The sequence below is a fragment of the Lagopus leucura genome, unplaced genomic scaffold (assembly GCF_019238085.1).
Source record: "Lagopus leucura isolate 7727_CA_CO unplaced genomic scaffold, USGS_WTPT01 Super-Scaffold_100026, whole genome shotgun sequence".
Taxonomy (NCBI): Eukaryota; Metazoa; Chordata; class Aves; order Galliformes; family Phasianidae; genus Lagopus; species Lagopus leucura.
The window spans coordinates 302,158-319,145 of record NW_024962277.1 but is presented as its reverse complement, the minus strand read 5'-3'; the positions used below and the strand labels follow the sequence as shown (position 1 = coordinate 319,145).

General features: G+C 48.4%; 2 protein-coding genes and 1 long non-coding RNA gene across 4 annotated transcripts in view; 2 read left to right on the top strand and 1 right to left on the bottom strand.

Moving 5' to 3' along the window:
• Positions 1 to 2,550: 2,550 nt before the first annotated feature.
• Positions 2,551 to 5,984, bottom strand: LOC122185006. The gene is made up of 4 exons (XR_006180692.1): positions 5,875 to 5,984; positions 5,745 to 5,800; positions 4,397 to 4,484; positions 2,551 to 2,721 (listed from the first exon to the last, which is right to left on the bottom strand). It is a non-coding gene; the product is annotated as an uncharacterized LOC122185006 (long non-coding RNA).
• On the top strand, positions 5,974 to 10,655 carry CCDC51 (coiled-coil domain containing 51). Its single transcript, XM_042880444.1, has 5 exons — positions 5,974 to 6,080; positions 7,007 to 7,248; positions 7,373 to 7,719; positions 8,046 to 8,210; positions 9,783 to 10,655. The coding sequence occupies exons 3-5, from the start codon at positions 7,402 to 7,404 to the stop codon at positions 10,557 to 10,559; spliced, it is 1,260 nt and encodes a 419-aa protein (XP_042736378.1). The 5' UTR covers positions 5,974 to 6,080; positions 7,007 to 7,248; positions 7,373 to 7,401; the 3' UTR covers positions 10,560 to 10,655.
• A 5,679-nt stretch (positions 10,656 to 16,334) lies between these two features.
• PLXNB1 (plexin B1) overlaps positions 16,335 to 16,988 on the top strand; it is a 67,921-nt gene continuing 67,267 nt past the window's right edge. For both annotated transcript variants that reach the window (XM_042880209.1, XM_042880207.1), the window contains exon 1: positions 16,335 to 16,377. The gene's annotated coding sequence lies outside the window, so the exon portion shown is untranslated. The remainder of the gene's footprint in view (positions 16,378 to 16,988) is intronic.

Below are 16,988 nucleotides of genomic sequence, written 5' to 3'. Positions count from 1 at the left end.
TCTTAGAACTGAAGTAACTCCAAAGAGTGAGCAAAACATTTTAAATTATTAGAGCAGGACTGGAGTTCATTATAGCAATCACATCCTTTAGTAGACGGCCATATAAACAACATTTCCATCTATTCTGGTACTATTTTAATCATTTGCATTCATTTTTCACTGCCCTCTGGGCTCTGTTTTCTCTCTGCCCTTCAGACTGGGGGTAATTTTATGTACATGTGTGATTTAAGAGCTATACAGTCTTCGCATTAGTTTAACACTGAGCTGCAGCTGTGCTAAGGAATGAATGTCATTCATAAAGTAGCATTATGTAGAAACATACAATCAAAGTGCTCCTTTGTCAGCTTTATTTCCATAGCCTGATATTAAACACAGGAGGACTCTTGGCCAGAAAGGCAGTTCAATGCCTATGTTAAACTAAAGCCTGCTGAGAACAGCTCTCACACAGCAGCGGTCTGTCACTTTGCCATTTGATTTCCTCCCCTCTTGCCCTGGTTTCTGGGTGAAAACACTTGTGTATTCTCTCATGCTGTAAAGCATGTGTTTCTGTTCACTCTTTATTTTACTCTGGACTGCCTCAGTAAATTTACCCTGATCAGCAACCTAATTCATTTCATTTAATAATTCTTGGGTCAAACTACTGCTTACTTGATACACTATCAAGGCCCCATTCCTCTTCCCAATCTTGATGATGTCTCCCATTCCCTTTTCCTGCTTGTTTTAACCATCTCCCAGGATACCTACTTTGATGCTGAGGGAAAGCAGGTGTGTGCTTGGGCTGTTTGTAAGGATCTGCTACCATACATCAACCTATGACTGATGTAAATAACCTACCTAACCAGCTATCCTGCATAAAAAAGAATTCCACTTGTCATTTCAACCTTCTTTTCACCTAGCTCTGCTCAGAGTCATTTAGCATATTTTAGAGGTTTATGCTATCGGTACAACTGTGACTCCCCCTGGTAAGCATCTTCCTCAGTCTTGCCCCAGTTTACTGCTTCTCTCTCAAACACTTGTACCCGCAACTTCACCTCCTTTTCTGCATTGTTTGTGCGCACCTCAGGTTTGCTTATCAGCAAGAGCAAACATTACGTGGTTCAAAATAAACAGATAGGTAAAATAAATGATGTAGCCTTGCGTGAAGTAGCCTGCTAATATATAAGTTGTTTCCCAAAGCTCTTCCTCACTTTCAGAGGCATTTACAAACCCATTTTCAATTGTTTGGTGTTAATTGTGCCAGCCTTCACACTCAGAACTCATGATTTCCAGTGTTTTTGGTTCTCATGTGTCCTTTTTAGGTGCAGCTAAAATAAAAAGGCTTACCTACCAGAGAGAGGGAAAGCTGTCAGCACAGAAACCAAGCAGCCCAGGGAAGGTCGTTTCCCTCATAAGCACCCAGCTTCACTTCTGTTCTTGTGCAGCAAATGTGAAGCTTCAGGGAAGCGTTCATTTCCTACAAGAGCCATTTTCACTTGTACTGGACTGAGGAATGGGAATAATAATGAAAATGGTGAAAACGATGATGTTGGTGTTGGGTTTGGACCAGCTTGTCCGTATCTTAGTGCAGGAGCAAGCGTGCTTTTGGAGCTTTGAACGTGGTACACACTGAGGGCAGCCTGGATCCTCCTGTGATGCTGTGTGAGGTTACTGTGAGCTTTATAGCCTTGCTCTGCTTTCAGCTCGGGGCTGTCTGAACTAAATCCCATCTAAGCAGATAACAGACATCTCTGGCAGTGTGAAGAAGTCTCAGAACAGATGGGAATTACGCAAATACGAAATGCTTTCTCATGCTTGCACTGGGAGTTTGCAACCATATTTTCTTCATGTGTTGCAGGAAATTTTGAGCACCTTCAAACAAAATCTGAAGCAAGTTTGCTATCCTACTAGCAGCTCTGTGCTTGCTCAGCCTTCCTGTTGCTTTGAATTTGCAGGATAGTTCATCTGTGCTTCCCAGCCTCCAACTGCACGGGATGGATTTTCATTGCCCACCCATCAGCGTTTTGCTGCCGTGGAAGCTACTCCTGAGGTGGGCGCTGCTCTGAGGAGCCACCACGCAGCGCCCTACGGTCACCTCAGGGCGAGGCGGGAGCCGGCCGGGCGGGAAAAGCCGCTACCAGCCAGCGCATGCGCAGCGCGCCACTCACGCTCAGCCCGCAGTGGTGCAGACAGCAGCCCCCTAAGGCGAGAGGAGCATTGCGCATGCGTCAGCCGCCCTTCTGCAGTTGGAGGAGCCGCGCGGACGTAACCAACGTGAAGCCTCGCGCGGCGGCCGGCAGGAGGGCACCACGCATGCGCAGCATAGCGCCAAGCGAGGGTCGGTGACCGCACGATGGCGCCATCGCACCGCCAAGGCGCGCGGCTCCTGAGAGAGCTGCTGCTCCTGCAGCGCGGCTGGGCGGCGCGTAGGAACGGGCAGCGTACCGCGAGCTTTTGTTCTGGTACCTGCAGTGCCTGTTTGTCGGTATAACCCCATCTTGGACAGCTGCAACTAAGCCCGAGCATCCAGATTAACCTTTTGAAAAACAAAAGCTACAGTAAAGAGAGAAAATATCACCTCTTAACAAAAAAGTTTTATTCTGACTAAACAAAATGTACAATGCTTCCCAAGTGCTACGGGTTCTCTCCGTCTTCTGAAGGCTGCAGATCCATTGAGGAAGTGGAAGGTGTCTTATCCTGCAGCTCAGAACTACTTTTTGCCGGACTTCTTTATCCCACCGCTCGCTGCCAAAAGAAACCAAACCACCACGGCTCAGACATCGCAGGTGACACATCTGTGACAGCTGTGACAGCCCCACCAGGCTGCCCGTACAACCCACACCCCATTGCTGAATGGCCTCTGCATGTGGTACTGCTTGGATCTTACATGCTTTAACTTCATGTTGAAAACCACAGCCCCTCTTGGAACTAAACACACCCCCTAATTTACAAGAGCACAAAGTACTTCAGCAGTACGACAGTAAAGCAATGTGAAAGAACACAACATATTAACGTGGCACTGAGTGCAGCACATTTTGTAAATGCTGTTTGGTTTTGTTTTACAGCACGTCTCATAGCTGACCTGTGGAAAGCAGAAAATGGCAATAAGGGCTGATAGTCAACAGCAGACTTTGCACCATGATAAAATGATTCTAACAGCGTTGCCTTGCTGAGGCTCTCGGGCGTAGTCTACCTTCTTCAACAACGTAATCTCTGTCAGCTCTGGCAAGCACTGGACTAGAACCAGATAACTGAAATTTAACAAAATAAGAGGAAGAGCAGAAATGGCAGGACAGAGCTATCCAGATGTGCAGAGCTACTGAAGTGCCTGATAAAGTTCAAAATAGTTGGGACAGAAGGAAAGCTCAGGGAATTTTTCTGCATGTCTGTAATGACAAAGACATTCTGTAAGTCCCACACCCAGCACATTTTTTGTAAGCAGATAAATCAGAGCAGCTAGATCCATTTATCTCAAAAGACAAGAAATACCCCAAGTCAGTGGGACTGGGTTGTACTCTGCCCCAAGAGCACAAACTCACATATGAAGTTGCAAAACTTCTGGCTAAGATTTGTAATTTATCAATACAGCCACTGTGTCAGAGGACTTTACTGTGTCTTATTCTTCTATTCTGGTGATCTGCCAGCTACACTGCCAGCATAACTCCCAGGTGCAGAAAGAGCTCTGGGATGAAACTAGAGAATCTGAGAGTCTAACTTCGATCTCTGGCAAGATAACAGTCTTAATAAAGGCAAAAATGGATAAACGTAGTCTTGTGAAAGTTAGTAAGACTTCTGTAAATGATAGGGTTGAGTGGACAGACAGTATTAACAGTATTTCCTACTACCATCATTTGAAATATAGAGCAGGCTGGGTGAACCATCACAATGCAGCCTGCAAAATTTCTTCTTTCACATAGCATACTGTAGATTCACTTAAGCAAGTGAAACCAATCACAGTTTTTTTTGGTGAGGTTCCCCCCCCCCCCCTTCTGTCGTGAATCTCCTGCTCTTGAATTTCATCCTCTAAGATACCAAGTAATGGATTTGTTAAAATTTCACAATTGTGGCAAAGCCTGTGTTTCTCAATACACCTGGAAAGCAAAGGATGGTATGCTAAAATAAGAGCAGAAATCTCTCTTCACCATCCCACTAGAACAGCTTATCACACCTGGCATGCAGTTACACCTCCTGAAACAGAAACCACATCAGTAATTTGGATGTTAAATTGCACAGTAAAAATAATAATAATTAAAAAAATAGCCTCTATTTGTTACTTATCATCTACAGCTGCCATCAGCTTCCCAGTGTGTGCTGAGTAACTTAAAGTTAAAGATCTTTTTATGTTTGTCAAGCAAAAACATTAAACTTTTGAAGCCAGCAAGCCACTCAATTGTTCCTATCAGTATGGCACCTCACTTACTGAGGGGCCCTTTTCCAGCAGCCTTTGCTTTCATCTCCTCAAGTTTCTTTTGCTCCTCCTTCTGCTTTTGTTTAAATGCCAGATCTGTCTAAAGAAAAGAACAACAGTGTGTTAACATCTCCTGCCCCGGAAAAGTTGGAAAACAGCTGAAAGCAATGAGAAAAAAACATCAAAGAATCATAGAATCACAGAATCATTGAATCATAGAATGGGCTGGGTTGAAAAGGCCCACAGTGCTCATCTCGTTCCAAGCCCCTGTTATGTGCAAGTCGCCAACCAGCAGACCAGGCTGCCCAGAGCCACATCCAGCCTGGCCTTGAATGCCTGCAGGGATGGGGCATCCACAGCCTCCTTGGGCAACCTGTTCCAGTGCATCACTGCCCTGTGTGAAAAAATTCCTCCTAATATTTAACGTAAACCTCCTCTGTCTCAGTTTAAAACCATTCCCCCTCGTCTATCACTATCCACCCTTGTAAACAGCCGTTCCCCCTCCTATTTATATGCTCCCTTCAAATACTGGAATTATGTTCCAACAGCAATCAAATCCTAACAGACTAAACGGATGCAAGATGGCTCAGTGCTAGTAAATAAGCAAAACTTTCCAGAACAATGACAAACAGTATTGTTTGGGGCTTTATTTATGCTGCACCACAACACAGAGATGGACCAAACTTTTACTTTGTGTGTTTGATTTTTCCAAAATTAAGAAAGTATCACCTCCTGTAGCATCATCTCACTCTGCCCTCTGAATGATGTTTGCATTAAAACCATTAATCTCCACTGCTACTGTGAATCTAGTGCAAAAACACAATAAATCTTGGACTAATTAGGACACAAGAAACAAACGTTGTTTTTACCTAAAAAAGCATAACTTAAAAATCTTTCCATACATGTCACTACTATTCATTTTAATGCATTCGTATTAATTCTGAGAAATACAATAAGACTGCTGGCAAACTGCACAGGCAAAGCAGCACTGCACATCCCTGCCAGAACATCCTCTGGAATTCAAGAGAGCTCAGAGCTCTGTCTCTTACATACGTACTCTTCATAGGCAGCACCGCTAAAGGGATTATAGGAGTTTTCCTCGGCACTCAGGATTTTGACACTGCTCACCAATCCAATTCACGTTTCTCTTTTTCAATCACCGGTGCCTCACACAGCCTCTACGTTTCCCAGAACTAACATCTTACACCTCCACTCCGAGCCCTCACGCCCGGGGATCCGCAGCAGGAGCCTCAGGTCCATCTCCAGCCCGCGATTTCCGTGCCCGCACCGCACGCACTCCGAGGTGCTGCGGGAGCTCGCTCTGAGGAAAGATGCTCGCCTCGCCCCCCCGCCGCCCTACCTCATCCAGGTCCTTCGTCTGCTTCTTCGGCTGCTTCAGCGGTTTCTTCTTGCCGCCTAAAAAGAGAGGGGGCGGTGAGAAGAGAGAAGGCGGCACAACCGACGCCTGCAGCCCCCGGACCCGGCCTTACCCTCTCGGCCCGACATGATGCCAGCACCGCTCCGCTCCGCTCCGCACCGCACCGTTTCCGTCTGACTCCACACGGCCGCCGTAGCACTTCCGCAGTAGCACTTCCGCCGCTGCCACTTCCGCTTCCGGCGCCGCTCCTCGACCCTGCGGGCAGGCACGGGGGAGGGTGTTGTGTGAGGGGTTGCCCGGAGGCTGCTGCCACGTCAGGTAGGGCCCCGCTGCTGGGCTCGTCCGCCCCAGCGGTAGTGGGGAGCGAACGTCCCGCCGTAGCGCTGCCCTTGGGGTGGGGAAGCGCGCTTTCCTCGCGCTGGCGATGTCGGGGCGCGGCGCGGTTGCGCTGCCGAGAGAACAGCGCGGCTCCGTCAGTGTGAGCGCGATGAGGCGCGTCGCCTTGGCGCGCGGTGAGGCCGTCGCGGAGCTGATGGCTGCTGCTGCTCCGTGCTGCGTATGTTTCACCGGATATAAGTGGGCCTTCAGGGTGAGGAGCCAAGTTAAAAAAGACCTCATTGCAGATGTCTTCCACTGGGGAAGTCGTTTGTGTTTGCGCGCGTGTTGCCCCCAGCCGGCTAAAGTTAGCACAGGTAACCGTTGCCAAATAAAGCAGAACAACTGCAGTAGTGCTCGAGGTTTCGTGAATGCTGTGGGTTTATAATATTGTTCTGGTCAAATTCTGACCTAGCCTTACCCAAACTGTATAAAAATTCATTGAGGCTTCATCAAGCTTCAGTGAGATTTTGCCTGTTTATGCAGTTTTCAGAGGAATGTGCTAAGCAGAAAATAATAGTTTTCCTTACACGTCACTGCTGGTGTTAAGCAGCAGCCAGTGTTGTTTCTGCAGGGTAAGCAAGGATTTTAAAACTCATTTTAAAACACAGCCATAAAGATGCATTCACTGCCTGATGTCTGTATGAACACTTGGCTCCTCCTCGTAGCTCAGTTTTGCAGGAAGGTTTCCAGAAAAACCCATGTTCAGTTTAGCACTGCTGTGTTTTCTCTCTGCCCATTATATATTTGTCTTTCTACTCTTCAGTGCTTCGGTTGTCTGTAGAGTGTGAGGTAATGATGAAAGCCCATTTCTTTCCCTTTTCAAGGTCCTTTTTTAATGCCTCTTTCTCATTTCTTTTCTTTTCCAGAATTGTTAGCACCTGTGATATTAAATGCCAAACTCAAATGTGAAAGCTCAAAGCAAGCTGTCATATGGCGATCACACCTGTGCCGAAGCATTACATTACTCTGCAGCTACTCCTGCTGGTATCTGTGCACAGTCACTATGCAGTGAGTTAATCAAGAAGTATGGCAGAAGTACTTAATTACAGCAGAAAAGCAGGGATCTGTGGCACAGCTGTCCTTTGCTGAAAACTGGAAAGTTCCCTGTGTAAGTAATGGTGTAAAACTAGCGATGGTTTATCCATGTAATTGTGTTGGTATTTTTGGCATGTGTGTTTAATTTTAAGAGGCATTTACCAACCTTAGTTTAATAACTTTTCTTTTTCTTGCAGCACTTTTCTTTGGTGATTGAGTACAAGACATGGGGCCAATGAAGTATAAATCAAGTGTGTCGTCAGTGTCCTGTGGGTTGCAGTATCACCATTCTTTGATAAAGCGGAGTCAGAAAATGAATGTACACTTAGTGAGGACCTACTGTGCCTCCGGACCGAAGAGGCCTGAAGCCAAATCAGCCATAGAAACTGCTGTGGGTGTTCTGAACCGGATGGCAGAAGCTGGGGCTGCTGTGGGGAAAAACTCCTTACAGAAAATATCTGCAACTGGCAGGAACTGGTGGGACAAATACGAAGAGTTCGTTGGGCTCAATGAAGTTCGGGAGGCTCAGGGAAAAGTGACGGAGGTAAATGTGGAGATAATGTAAAAAAGTAAAATTGAAAATTATGATTATGCCATTAGGAGAACTGGCTGTGAGGCTGAAGAGAGCCTCCAAGGAGAACAGTGTCTTTTTTTCTGCTTTAACTGGCTGTACAGGTACTGTGACAGAGCCCTAGCCTAGTAAGCTCAGCACGCGTAGCGTATCCCCTGTGCTGTGATGAGTTGTCCCCTATATTGTGTTGAATTGTGTTACTTTTATTTTCCTCCCTGAAATCGTATGACTAACAGTTTACATCTATCTGTTAATAAATCTGTTAATAAGTCTCTAAAACAAGTAATCTCTCTTCCCAGGCTGAAAATGTCTTTATGATAGCTCGAGGGATTGTACGACAGGCTCGTGAAAATGTGGAAGCCCAGCAGGTAAAGCTGAAAGAAGTTCGGGACCGCTTGGACAGGGTCTCTCGGGATGACACCCAGTATTTAGAACTGGCTACGCTGGAACACAGATTGCTGCAGGTAATTTCCTGGTATCTGAATGCTGGCAAACACGAATTAAAAATACGTGCTTTGTTTCTGTCACCAGTGACTTGGTTCTGCAGATGTGTGTTAGCATATAAGTCCAGTAATCTGAGTTAATTTTTGTGATAGTTGTTTTAATTGAAGCAATGTGGGGGACTTGATCTGATGTGGAAATCATGTTCATCTTACAACAGGGTAGTGCATTTGGAGACAAAAGCTGAAAAACCTAGAACATTGTTTGAATGGTGACAGGTGCATGGAAAAAAAATAAATATATATATATATATATATATGGGATTCAACCAGTTAGTTTCCATATCATGAGAGAAGTGCATTTCCAGTTGTTAAGCCATCAAAGCCATTCCCCTTTCACCTGGCTGCAGCCCCCACACAGTTTACTAAGGCTTTTGTCAGAGAGCAGTAAGAGCAAGGCTGCTCCATGAAGGAGAACAAGCAAGAAGATGAGGGGGACCACAGCACAGGCAGGGGCAGTGTCCTGCACCAACAGAGTGCAGTCCTCATGCATCTTGTCAGAAGGAGCCAAGCAGGCTGGCAGTAGCAGCACAGTCATCCATAGTCCATCAGTCACAGATAAAAGCATGATAGCAGCTAAACTCCAGAAATCTGAGTGAAGCTGCAGGAAACAGGCTGGAAACTGGCACATCTATGGCAAAGCTTGGGCAAGTAATAAGTTAATAGCTATGCCTGAGCTTAAATGGATCTTCTGAATCAATAAGCAGAGCAGCAGCAAAGAACTAAAAAGAGCTGTCCAAAAAACAGATCAGGTCTGTGTAGATGAGATTTCAAGAACAGAGCTCTGCATCAGTGTGGAGAAAGATAGAACTAAAGTCATCACTGTATGCTGGTACTGCTGCCTTATAAAAGAAATACATGCTCAAAAGACTGAGATAGTTTGGGGAGTGCAGTCAATTGACAGACAGGTTCACTATCAAAAACAGTTCTTCCTTTGCTAAAAATTTTTACTGCAGGAAAATAGCCATAAAGTTTCCACTGTTTTGCTGAGGTAAACTGGCCTACAGCAGGAACTGCCACACCAAAGCCAGGAGGGGCAGAAAAGGAAAACATATGTCTTTGAACAGGGGAAGAAAGAGAAGGCAGAGGAGTGAAAAGTGTATGTGATCATGAGATGAGCCTTTCCAGGACATCCTTTCCAGGACTATTTTCAGTTCCTGTTTTAAGGGAATTACAACTGAGATGGAGAAGTGGGGTGGAGGTGGTGTTTGGAGAAGTATGCAGAGCCAGAGAAAGCTTTCTTTATGGGGAGGGAAAAGCTGCCCATTTGTAGCACTTTTCTATCGTCACCATGTGACAGATTATGCTTTAGACAGTCTTCAAATGTAATTCTTGATGATCTTTTCCATGTCTTAGCTTTGACTTAAAATGATGCCTCACCAATTTAAGTGGGATTAATAAAGAAAATCATACGTTTAAAGGAAAAATCTATGAAACAATTTCTGAAACAACTGATGGATGCACTTTTTTCTTTCTTTATAATCTGAAGTTACAAAATGGTGAAGTTATAAAATCAAAGTGCTGTGTTTCTTGCAGGAGGAGAAGAGGTACCGAGCTGCCTACTTAAATGCAGAAGAATCTGAGCGAGAAAAATTTTCTCTCTTCTCCGCTGCTGTAAGGGAGAGCCATGAGAAAGAGAGGACAAGAGCTGAAAAAACAAAGAACTGGTCTATTATTGGTTCTGTGCTGGGAGCTGTTATAGGTGTTCTTGGTTCCACCTATGTTAATCGAGTAAGGCTGCAGGAACTGAAAGTCTTGGTGCTTGAAGCACAGAAGGGCCCAATAAATCTGCAAGAAGCCATCAAAGAGCAGGCATCCACCTATGACTTGCAGCAGAAGGATCTCAGTGATGTCATAGCAGACCTGAAAAACATTCTGCAAACAAGGACGTCGCAGGGAATAAAAGAAGGTGTTTTATTGGCAAGAGAAGACAGGAGTGACTCCATAAAAATAGATTCTCTTTTAATTCCTCTAAAAGAACAGCTTAACTACACTAAACAAGTCAGTTCATGTCTCGGGAGTTTACAGCAGCAGTTTACCCGTCTGCAGGAAAGCATAGCACAAATCATTGCTGAGGTGCAGAGCGTTAAACTTGCGCTTCATTCTAGACCTATGGAAAGAGTAGCAGCCAGGTCATCCGGGGAGAGTAAGGGCCAGGCTGCTGCTGTGAGAGATGTGATTTTAGAGCTGTGTGATACAGAGCGGAGACTGGAATCGCAGATCAAGAGGAATTCTATTTACAGCACTGCACTGACATGTACTGTGTTTGCTGTTAGCCTGCCAGTACTCTATGTTTTACTGAAAGGGAACTGATCTCTAATAAATTGCCATCATTTACTAGATTAATCAAAGTAAACTTGCACTGTGCTTAGACTGTAACTCCAAATAAATCTGTGCTAGCATTTCTCATGCCTTCTGCTGTGTGCTTGGAAACTTGTCAGGGCTGGCCATCTACTGCTGTAGGCTCCGTGTTAACTCTGTGCTAAGGCTTTGAGTGGCTGTGTGGCTTTTAACTCAAGTGAAAGAGAGTCCACTGTTTCATCTGTTGATTTAATTTGCTGATTGGCTCTTCCATTGTTTAGTCTCATGTATTATGCCAGCCGGTGAGCTTCATCTGGAGCTTTATTTGTGGTTTTCAGTTCAAATGATTCTTTCAATCTGTCTGATCTGTTGATCAAAGTACTTCATGTGTAATCCTTTATAATTTCATTCCTGATTTAATAATTTTGCAGTTTGTCTGTACACAAAACATGAGAAGTCATTTTACCAATCAGGTAGAGATATTTTCTCCGATGTTTTTAGGGTTGGGGTTACTTATTTTTGGGGTTTTTTTTTGTTGTTGTTGGGTTTTTTTACTCTAGGTGCAATAGTTTTCTATGTAACAAACAGCAGGAGTGAAACAGGCAAGGAGGACTGAAGCTATCGTGGTGTAACATACAGCTTCATGTGTCTGTACAGTCAGGTGGTTCCTTTAAAATATGTTTAAATCATATGTGATTACTTTCTGGTTACAAAGCTTCCAAAAGCATTTCTGGAACTGTAGCCACGTTACTGGCAGGAGCAGAGATGTGTTAAGTGCAGTGATTAAGTTAAGTTTATTCTGCAGGTACGAGTCAACTGTCCTTTCTCTACAGGCTCCTTGACCCATCGTTCCCTAGCTGCTTTGTGCTTGCAGTAAGCAGCTTTGGGAATCACTCTCTTTATCCCCAGTAGCTTGGAGTTGTTTTTAGTCATGTCCTGTCTGGAAATGCTGCTCTACAGCAGTATTTCTATGGTGGTATTTTATGGTAACGGTGCTGTGCAAACTACTCCAAAACAGCAACTGGAAATAAGTGAGTTCCAGCTGTTTTTCTTGGAAGGGATGAAGAATGGCTGGCTGAGGAAAAACGCTGTCTAAACAGCTAACCATGAGTGTCTGCACAGCCTGACACAGTCGTTGGTATTTGTCGGTATCATTTTCTCCCTGTGATGGTAGCAGATAAACAAACCAAACTTGGAGCTCAGGTTCTTCCAGGCTTTACTTCTGTGAAACCTTTGCAAAGCACTGACAACCTGACTTCATGCTCAAATGCCTTTGTGTGAGCATTTCAGAATGACTAAGCTGTGTTTAGTACACAGTGATATGTGAAGCCTTTTCCCAGTAACCATGGGAAAAGAGCTGGAGGTTTTGATGGTAAGTTTTCAAGGCTGAAAGTTGTTTGGGACAGCGGCATCTGCTCTGAGGCACCAACATCGTTTGGTAGCAATGGGTGCTATTAGGACTGAATAAACAATTTTAGGAAAGGTCTGTGCTGATTCAGTACATAGAAGATGAAATATGCAAAGGGTGGTTTTGGGAAGGATTTCTGCTGATTCCACTTGGAGTGTAGAGTTTGTTGGGGAAGCTGTTTGATCCGAGGGCTTGAGAGCTGGGATAAAAATTCCCATTCAGCTGCATATACAGTACATATAGAAGTACATATACAGATCAGTGCAACTTTTCAAATCTGTAATATTTCATTTTCTCATTTCACAAAGATTTCTACAGGTTATACTTCCTGCAGAAGCGCGATGAAAATCAGAGACAAGTGTGCAATGAAAGAAGAAGCGATAGTACAGCAGTTCTGTTTGTGTCTGAAATTTGAGCAGAGCTGCATGAGGCGATACGAATCAAGGTGAAAATAATGATCTCATCCTCTGTGGGGAGTTCAGAGATTCAGGAGTAGGTTGTGTGCATTACGTAAAGTGACAGCAGAATCATTACAATGAGGAGAACAGCAACTTGTAACAGCACTTGGGAGGACAGATGTGTGCTCCCTGCCTGAATCATCACTCTGTTGTGGCAACGGTGTGCAGCTTGGTGCTCTGCCACACGTGCAGCCCAGAGGCAGAAGGTGTGACTGTGCACAGCTGTACCTGGAGCTGAGGGCAGTATCCAGGACGACAGCGGAGCACGGGCTGCACACCTCGTCTGGTCGCTCCTTCGTGCTAGCTCTCCTCGTGGCAGCACAGCAGTAAATACGCAAGTCTGAACAAAAGCAGCCCAGCTATATGCTGAAGTATTTATTGGAGTGCTCCCACCAGTGAGGTGTGTTTGCAGTACTGGCAGTGACTTACACTGCATACAGTGACATCTCCTTGCATTTCTCCTGGTGGTTCAGGCACAGCCAGGTGAGTGGTTTGTTGCTTGTGTTCTTCTGGGCTGTTCTAGCAAAAAATAACACAAACCAAACAGCAGTGCTCTGTTCATATCTGTGGATTATTAACAGAGTTTACATTAGTTTTGTTTTTGGGAATGGGGTCTCTCAGCTGCAGCTTTCTTTGTGCAAGAGAATTCTGCCTGCTAAGCCCTTCAAGACTGACATTCTTGCACTCTATGAGAGAAGTTCTCTCTGGGTAGGATGGCTCAGACAGCCGTGTTTCCCAGTTGCTCACCAGCTGAGATGGTGGTTGCAGTCCTTTTTGCAGGTGCTAATGAGGCCAAGGGCTGACTTGTGTGTCTGTAAGTCAGAGAAAGCCAGTGCAGTTTCATGTTATTTCTGCTGCTAACCAAGACAGAGAAGAGGGAACAAGTAACAGTAACAGGAAGCCTGTGAGTGGACAATGACTATAGAAAAATAAATGGCAGTTGTCTGAACTTGGCTCCTGCCAAGCTATTTTGAGTTCTTGCTGCTCCATGAGAAGCCATTCTTAAGTGCAGAGCAAACAGCCTAGCTAGTGGCTATGGAAAATACAAGGAATGAGATCACTGCTGCCTTCTAACAGTAGGTGCATTCTGAAGAGAACTTGCCATTTCTTCCACAGAGGAAAGGAATATCAAACATCACTTATGAATACAAAACAAAGGCGACTATATGTGGTATCACAATCAGTGTGTGTCTGTTTATTAGTACTTATGGTTTGGATGCTCAGACATCCTGACAATCCTGGTTGGAAGCTGCAGGTGTTCCTGTTGATCTGATTGTAACTATGTTTGGCAAAGACAGTTTCTTGCGTAGAATACCTTCTAAAAACAAATACTTCCGTGTGGTGCTGAGGACACAGTTATAGAGCAGTTCTGCTTACTTCAGGAGAGGACTGAGATGTGCAGTAGGAGGGAGGATTGTGTACACACGTGTGGAATCGAATAAGACCCTAAAAGTATCACATTCACAACTATTTTTCAGAGTCAAATTTGTGCGGTGCCTTCCCAACCAGTTTTGAAATCCTACACAAGGTTAATTTTTAAGGCTGCTTTGCCCACTTCTGCTATAAACCTTTAATTTTCAATGGCTGCAGCCAACGGTGGCCTTTCTGTGAGTGCCTGAAGCAGGCTGCCCATTAAAGTCTATTTGATTTGAGTTTGGGAGCAGGCCCTTCAACACGGCTGTTGCAAAGGCAGAGGTGCCTAGGTGCAGGGAATGAGGACCGTAGTGCTCTTTCTGAATGTCCTGACAAACTGAAACCCTGAAAGCTGCAGAGCAGGGCAGATGCGGCCGATGTTCTGCTGGTCCCTGAATTGCTGCTGGAGATGCAGTTCATGGCCAGGAGCTAGAGACAGGACTCACTCGTGATTTCCAAACCAGTTTCATCCCCTGCTTGGAGAGGAGGAAGAGCAAGAGAATCAAAAGGGGTATAAGCAGCTGCTGGTCTTGTGATTACCACAACGGTTGCGTAAGAAACTCAGCTAACCTGCTTAGAAGCAGCAGCGAGCAGAGGCTTCCAGAGGGGGAGGATCCTGTGTGGATTTGAGTATATAAAAAGCCTTCTGAATAAATGGGAATCAGAAGCTGCTGAACGAACAAATTAGTGCCATGTTAGCTCTTTGTGCCGTGCCGTTCTCAGCCCGACAACCAGCTTTTATGGTTGTTCTGGGAGCAAGATCGCCGTGCAGAGCGACGGGAGCTCCTTCCTGCAGAGGGAGCGCGTTCCGCTGCACCGCCTGGGATGCACCGCGGCTGCGGGGGCCCCGAGAGGCGGAGGGCTGCAGCCTTCCAGCACGGCTCTCCGCGCCTCTTTTCCAGCGTGTTCTCCCGGCTGCGGGATGGGTTGGGTTGGGTTGATGTGCTGCTTTTTAAATAAAGCTTTCCAGTGCGTGTGTTAGGGGGTGGTTTTCTTTTTTTTAGGCAGACTGGAGGGGCTGCAGGTCGGGACTGGCTCTGGAGGAAAGGTAGGCAGGGGATTAGTGTCTTGAATCAGGAATGGGTTGGGGCAAAGGGAAAAAAAATAATTAATTTTTACACTCTTAGTCACCGAAGCTGGATTTTGGTGGAAGCAGTGCAGGTTCAGCTAAAATGTCTGATTCTAAGATTATGATAAGTTGGGTGAACAAGCCCTAACCCCAACAGTGATGCAGAGCTGGGAGGGTGGCAATAGGATGGATTCCTTGGCCTGGGCGAGGAGCAGTAATGCTGTGTCCCCAGGGTGTCCCTGTGTGCAGTGAGCAGCTGGGCCTCCCTACAACCAGTCCTTCCTCTGCGGGACCGCACTCATGGACATCATTTCTCCCTCAGAAAGCAGCAGTTTGTTGGATGGGAGTTAGAGATGGACAACACAGTGTAACAAAGAGAGTGGATGTTCAGCGACGGGACGTGGGACTGTACCAACAGCGATCCTCTGAAATGTCAGCAATGCACGTGGGAGGGAAGCCGGCCCCGGCCCTTCAGAAAACAGCTTTGTGCCTTCAGTAGCTCTGTAGCTTCTCCCCCAGCAGAGAAGCGGGAGCGATGGGGACACGGAGCGCTGAGCACGCGGCTCGTTCTGTGCCCATTTCCTCCTCCCGTGAGCTTGCTGCGTCTTCCGTGCCGCGCTCAGGGCTGGGTGCTGCCGGCACGGCCCGTCCTTTGTGTGGCCTTTCCGCACATCTGCCCGTGGCTGCAGCAGACGCGTGGCCGTCGGCCTTTGTCACCGCTCTCGGTCCACCTGCAGCGCAGCGTGCCACAGCCAGCCGTTGTGTGGGGACGAGGGCAGGCAGCGCGGCACGGCCGGCACGCCTGGGTGCACAGAGGTCGCAGTGTAAGCCAGAAAAATGGGCGCATTAACGGCGAGACCGTGCGGAGCCGTTACCGACGGAGGGCTTTGTGCCGCCCGGCCGTTCCAGCGGGGCGACGCGTGGGGCCCGCGGTCGAAGCGTGCCACGTTTCGTTTCCGCGCCGCCATCCCCACCGGCTCCGGGCCGCTCTGGGGCTGCAGGTAACGGCGCTTTTGTTACGATCCCGGCTTCCTGCGCAGCGCTTCCCAAATACCGCGCGGGGCCGTGCGGCACCCCCGCCACCTGCCGCTGCTGCGGGCCGGCTCCTCCGGGCAGAGCTGCGTGCGGTGCCGCGCGGCTCCGTGCCGCGAGAGCCGGCACAAAGGTGACGCGGCCGACGGCGGCTCCGCCGCGCGCCCCTCGCTCGGGACGACCCGCGGCCCCTCCGCCCCGCTCCTCGCTCGTCTCCACCGGCTCCCGGCCCGGCCCCCTCCCGTCGGCAGCCAATGGCGGCTCGGGGCCGCCCGAGGGCTCGGCGCCGCCGGCGGGGGGGTTCCGGCCTGCGCTCGGACCCCGCGGGACGGGAGAGGGGCGCGGCCTCGGCGGGCGGCGGGCTGCGATTGGGTGGGGGCGGGGCCGGCGCTGCGCGGCTCGGTGCGGGCGGCGCGGCTCGGCGGGGAGCGGCGCGGAGCGGGGCGGCAGGTGAGGGGCGGCGCGGCCGGCGGGGGTCGCGGTGGGGGGGTGCGTCACCGGTACGGCCGTGTCCGGGCCGGGGGCGGCGCTGACGACGCGGTGCCGGGGGCGGTGGGTGGCGGCAGGTGCGGCCCGGGGGCAGCGCTTTGTCTCCGCGTGGGGGATGGGCGCGGCCCCGCGGGGACCGGAGTGCGGTGGGGCCGCACGGGGCCGTCCTCCGGGCGATGAAGCCCACCCCGGGTCGAGCCCGGCGCCCGGCGGCGAACCGTGGTCCCGGTGCGGTGGGAGAAGGGGCGGGGGGGACTCCGGTAGCGGACTCCCGCGGAGGGGGGCGGTAGCGGGGCGGCCCCGGAGGGAAAGGTGGGAGCGGGGCCGGGCCGGGTCGGGTCCTGGGCCGGGAGTTCCGCCCGTGTGCGGGGTGCCGGGAGCTTCCCAGCTCCGCGGGGCTATGCAGCTCGGAGGGCCGAAGCCGGTATCGCAGCTGCTGGAAGGACTCGAAGGGGCGCGGGTGACCCGGGCCCAGCAGATGCGGCGGCGGCTGGAGCGCTGAAGTCTCCAGCACCGCTCCTGGTACCGCCGTCCCGGCTCCGCCGTTAGACCCGTTTTGCTGACTTAGAGCC

Excerpts from the sequence above, each read along its gene's own strand:
- CCDC51 (XM_042880444.1), top strand. The coding sequence starts at position 7,402 with ATGGGGCCAATGAAGTATAAATCAAGTGTGTCGTCAGTGTCCTGTGGG. Across the intron at positions 7,720-8,045 it reads CTCAGGGAAAAGTGACGGAG|GCTGAAAATGTCTTTATGAT; the intron begins GTAAATGTGGAG and ends CTCTCTTCCCAG. Across the intron at positions 8,211-9,782 it reads TGGAACACAGATTGCTGCAG|GAGGAGAAGAGGTACCGAGC; the intron begins GTAATTTCCTGG and ends TGTTTCTTGCAG.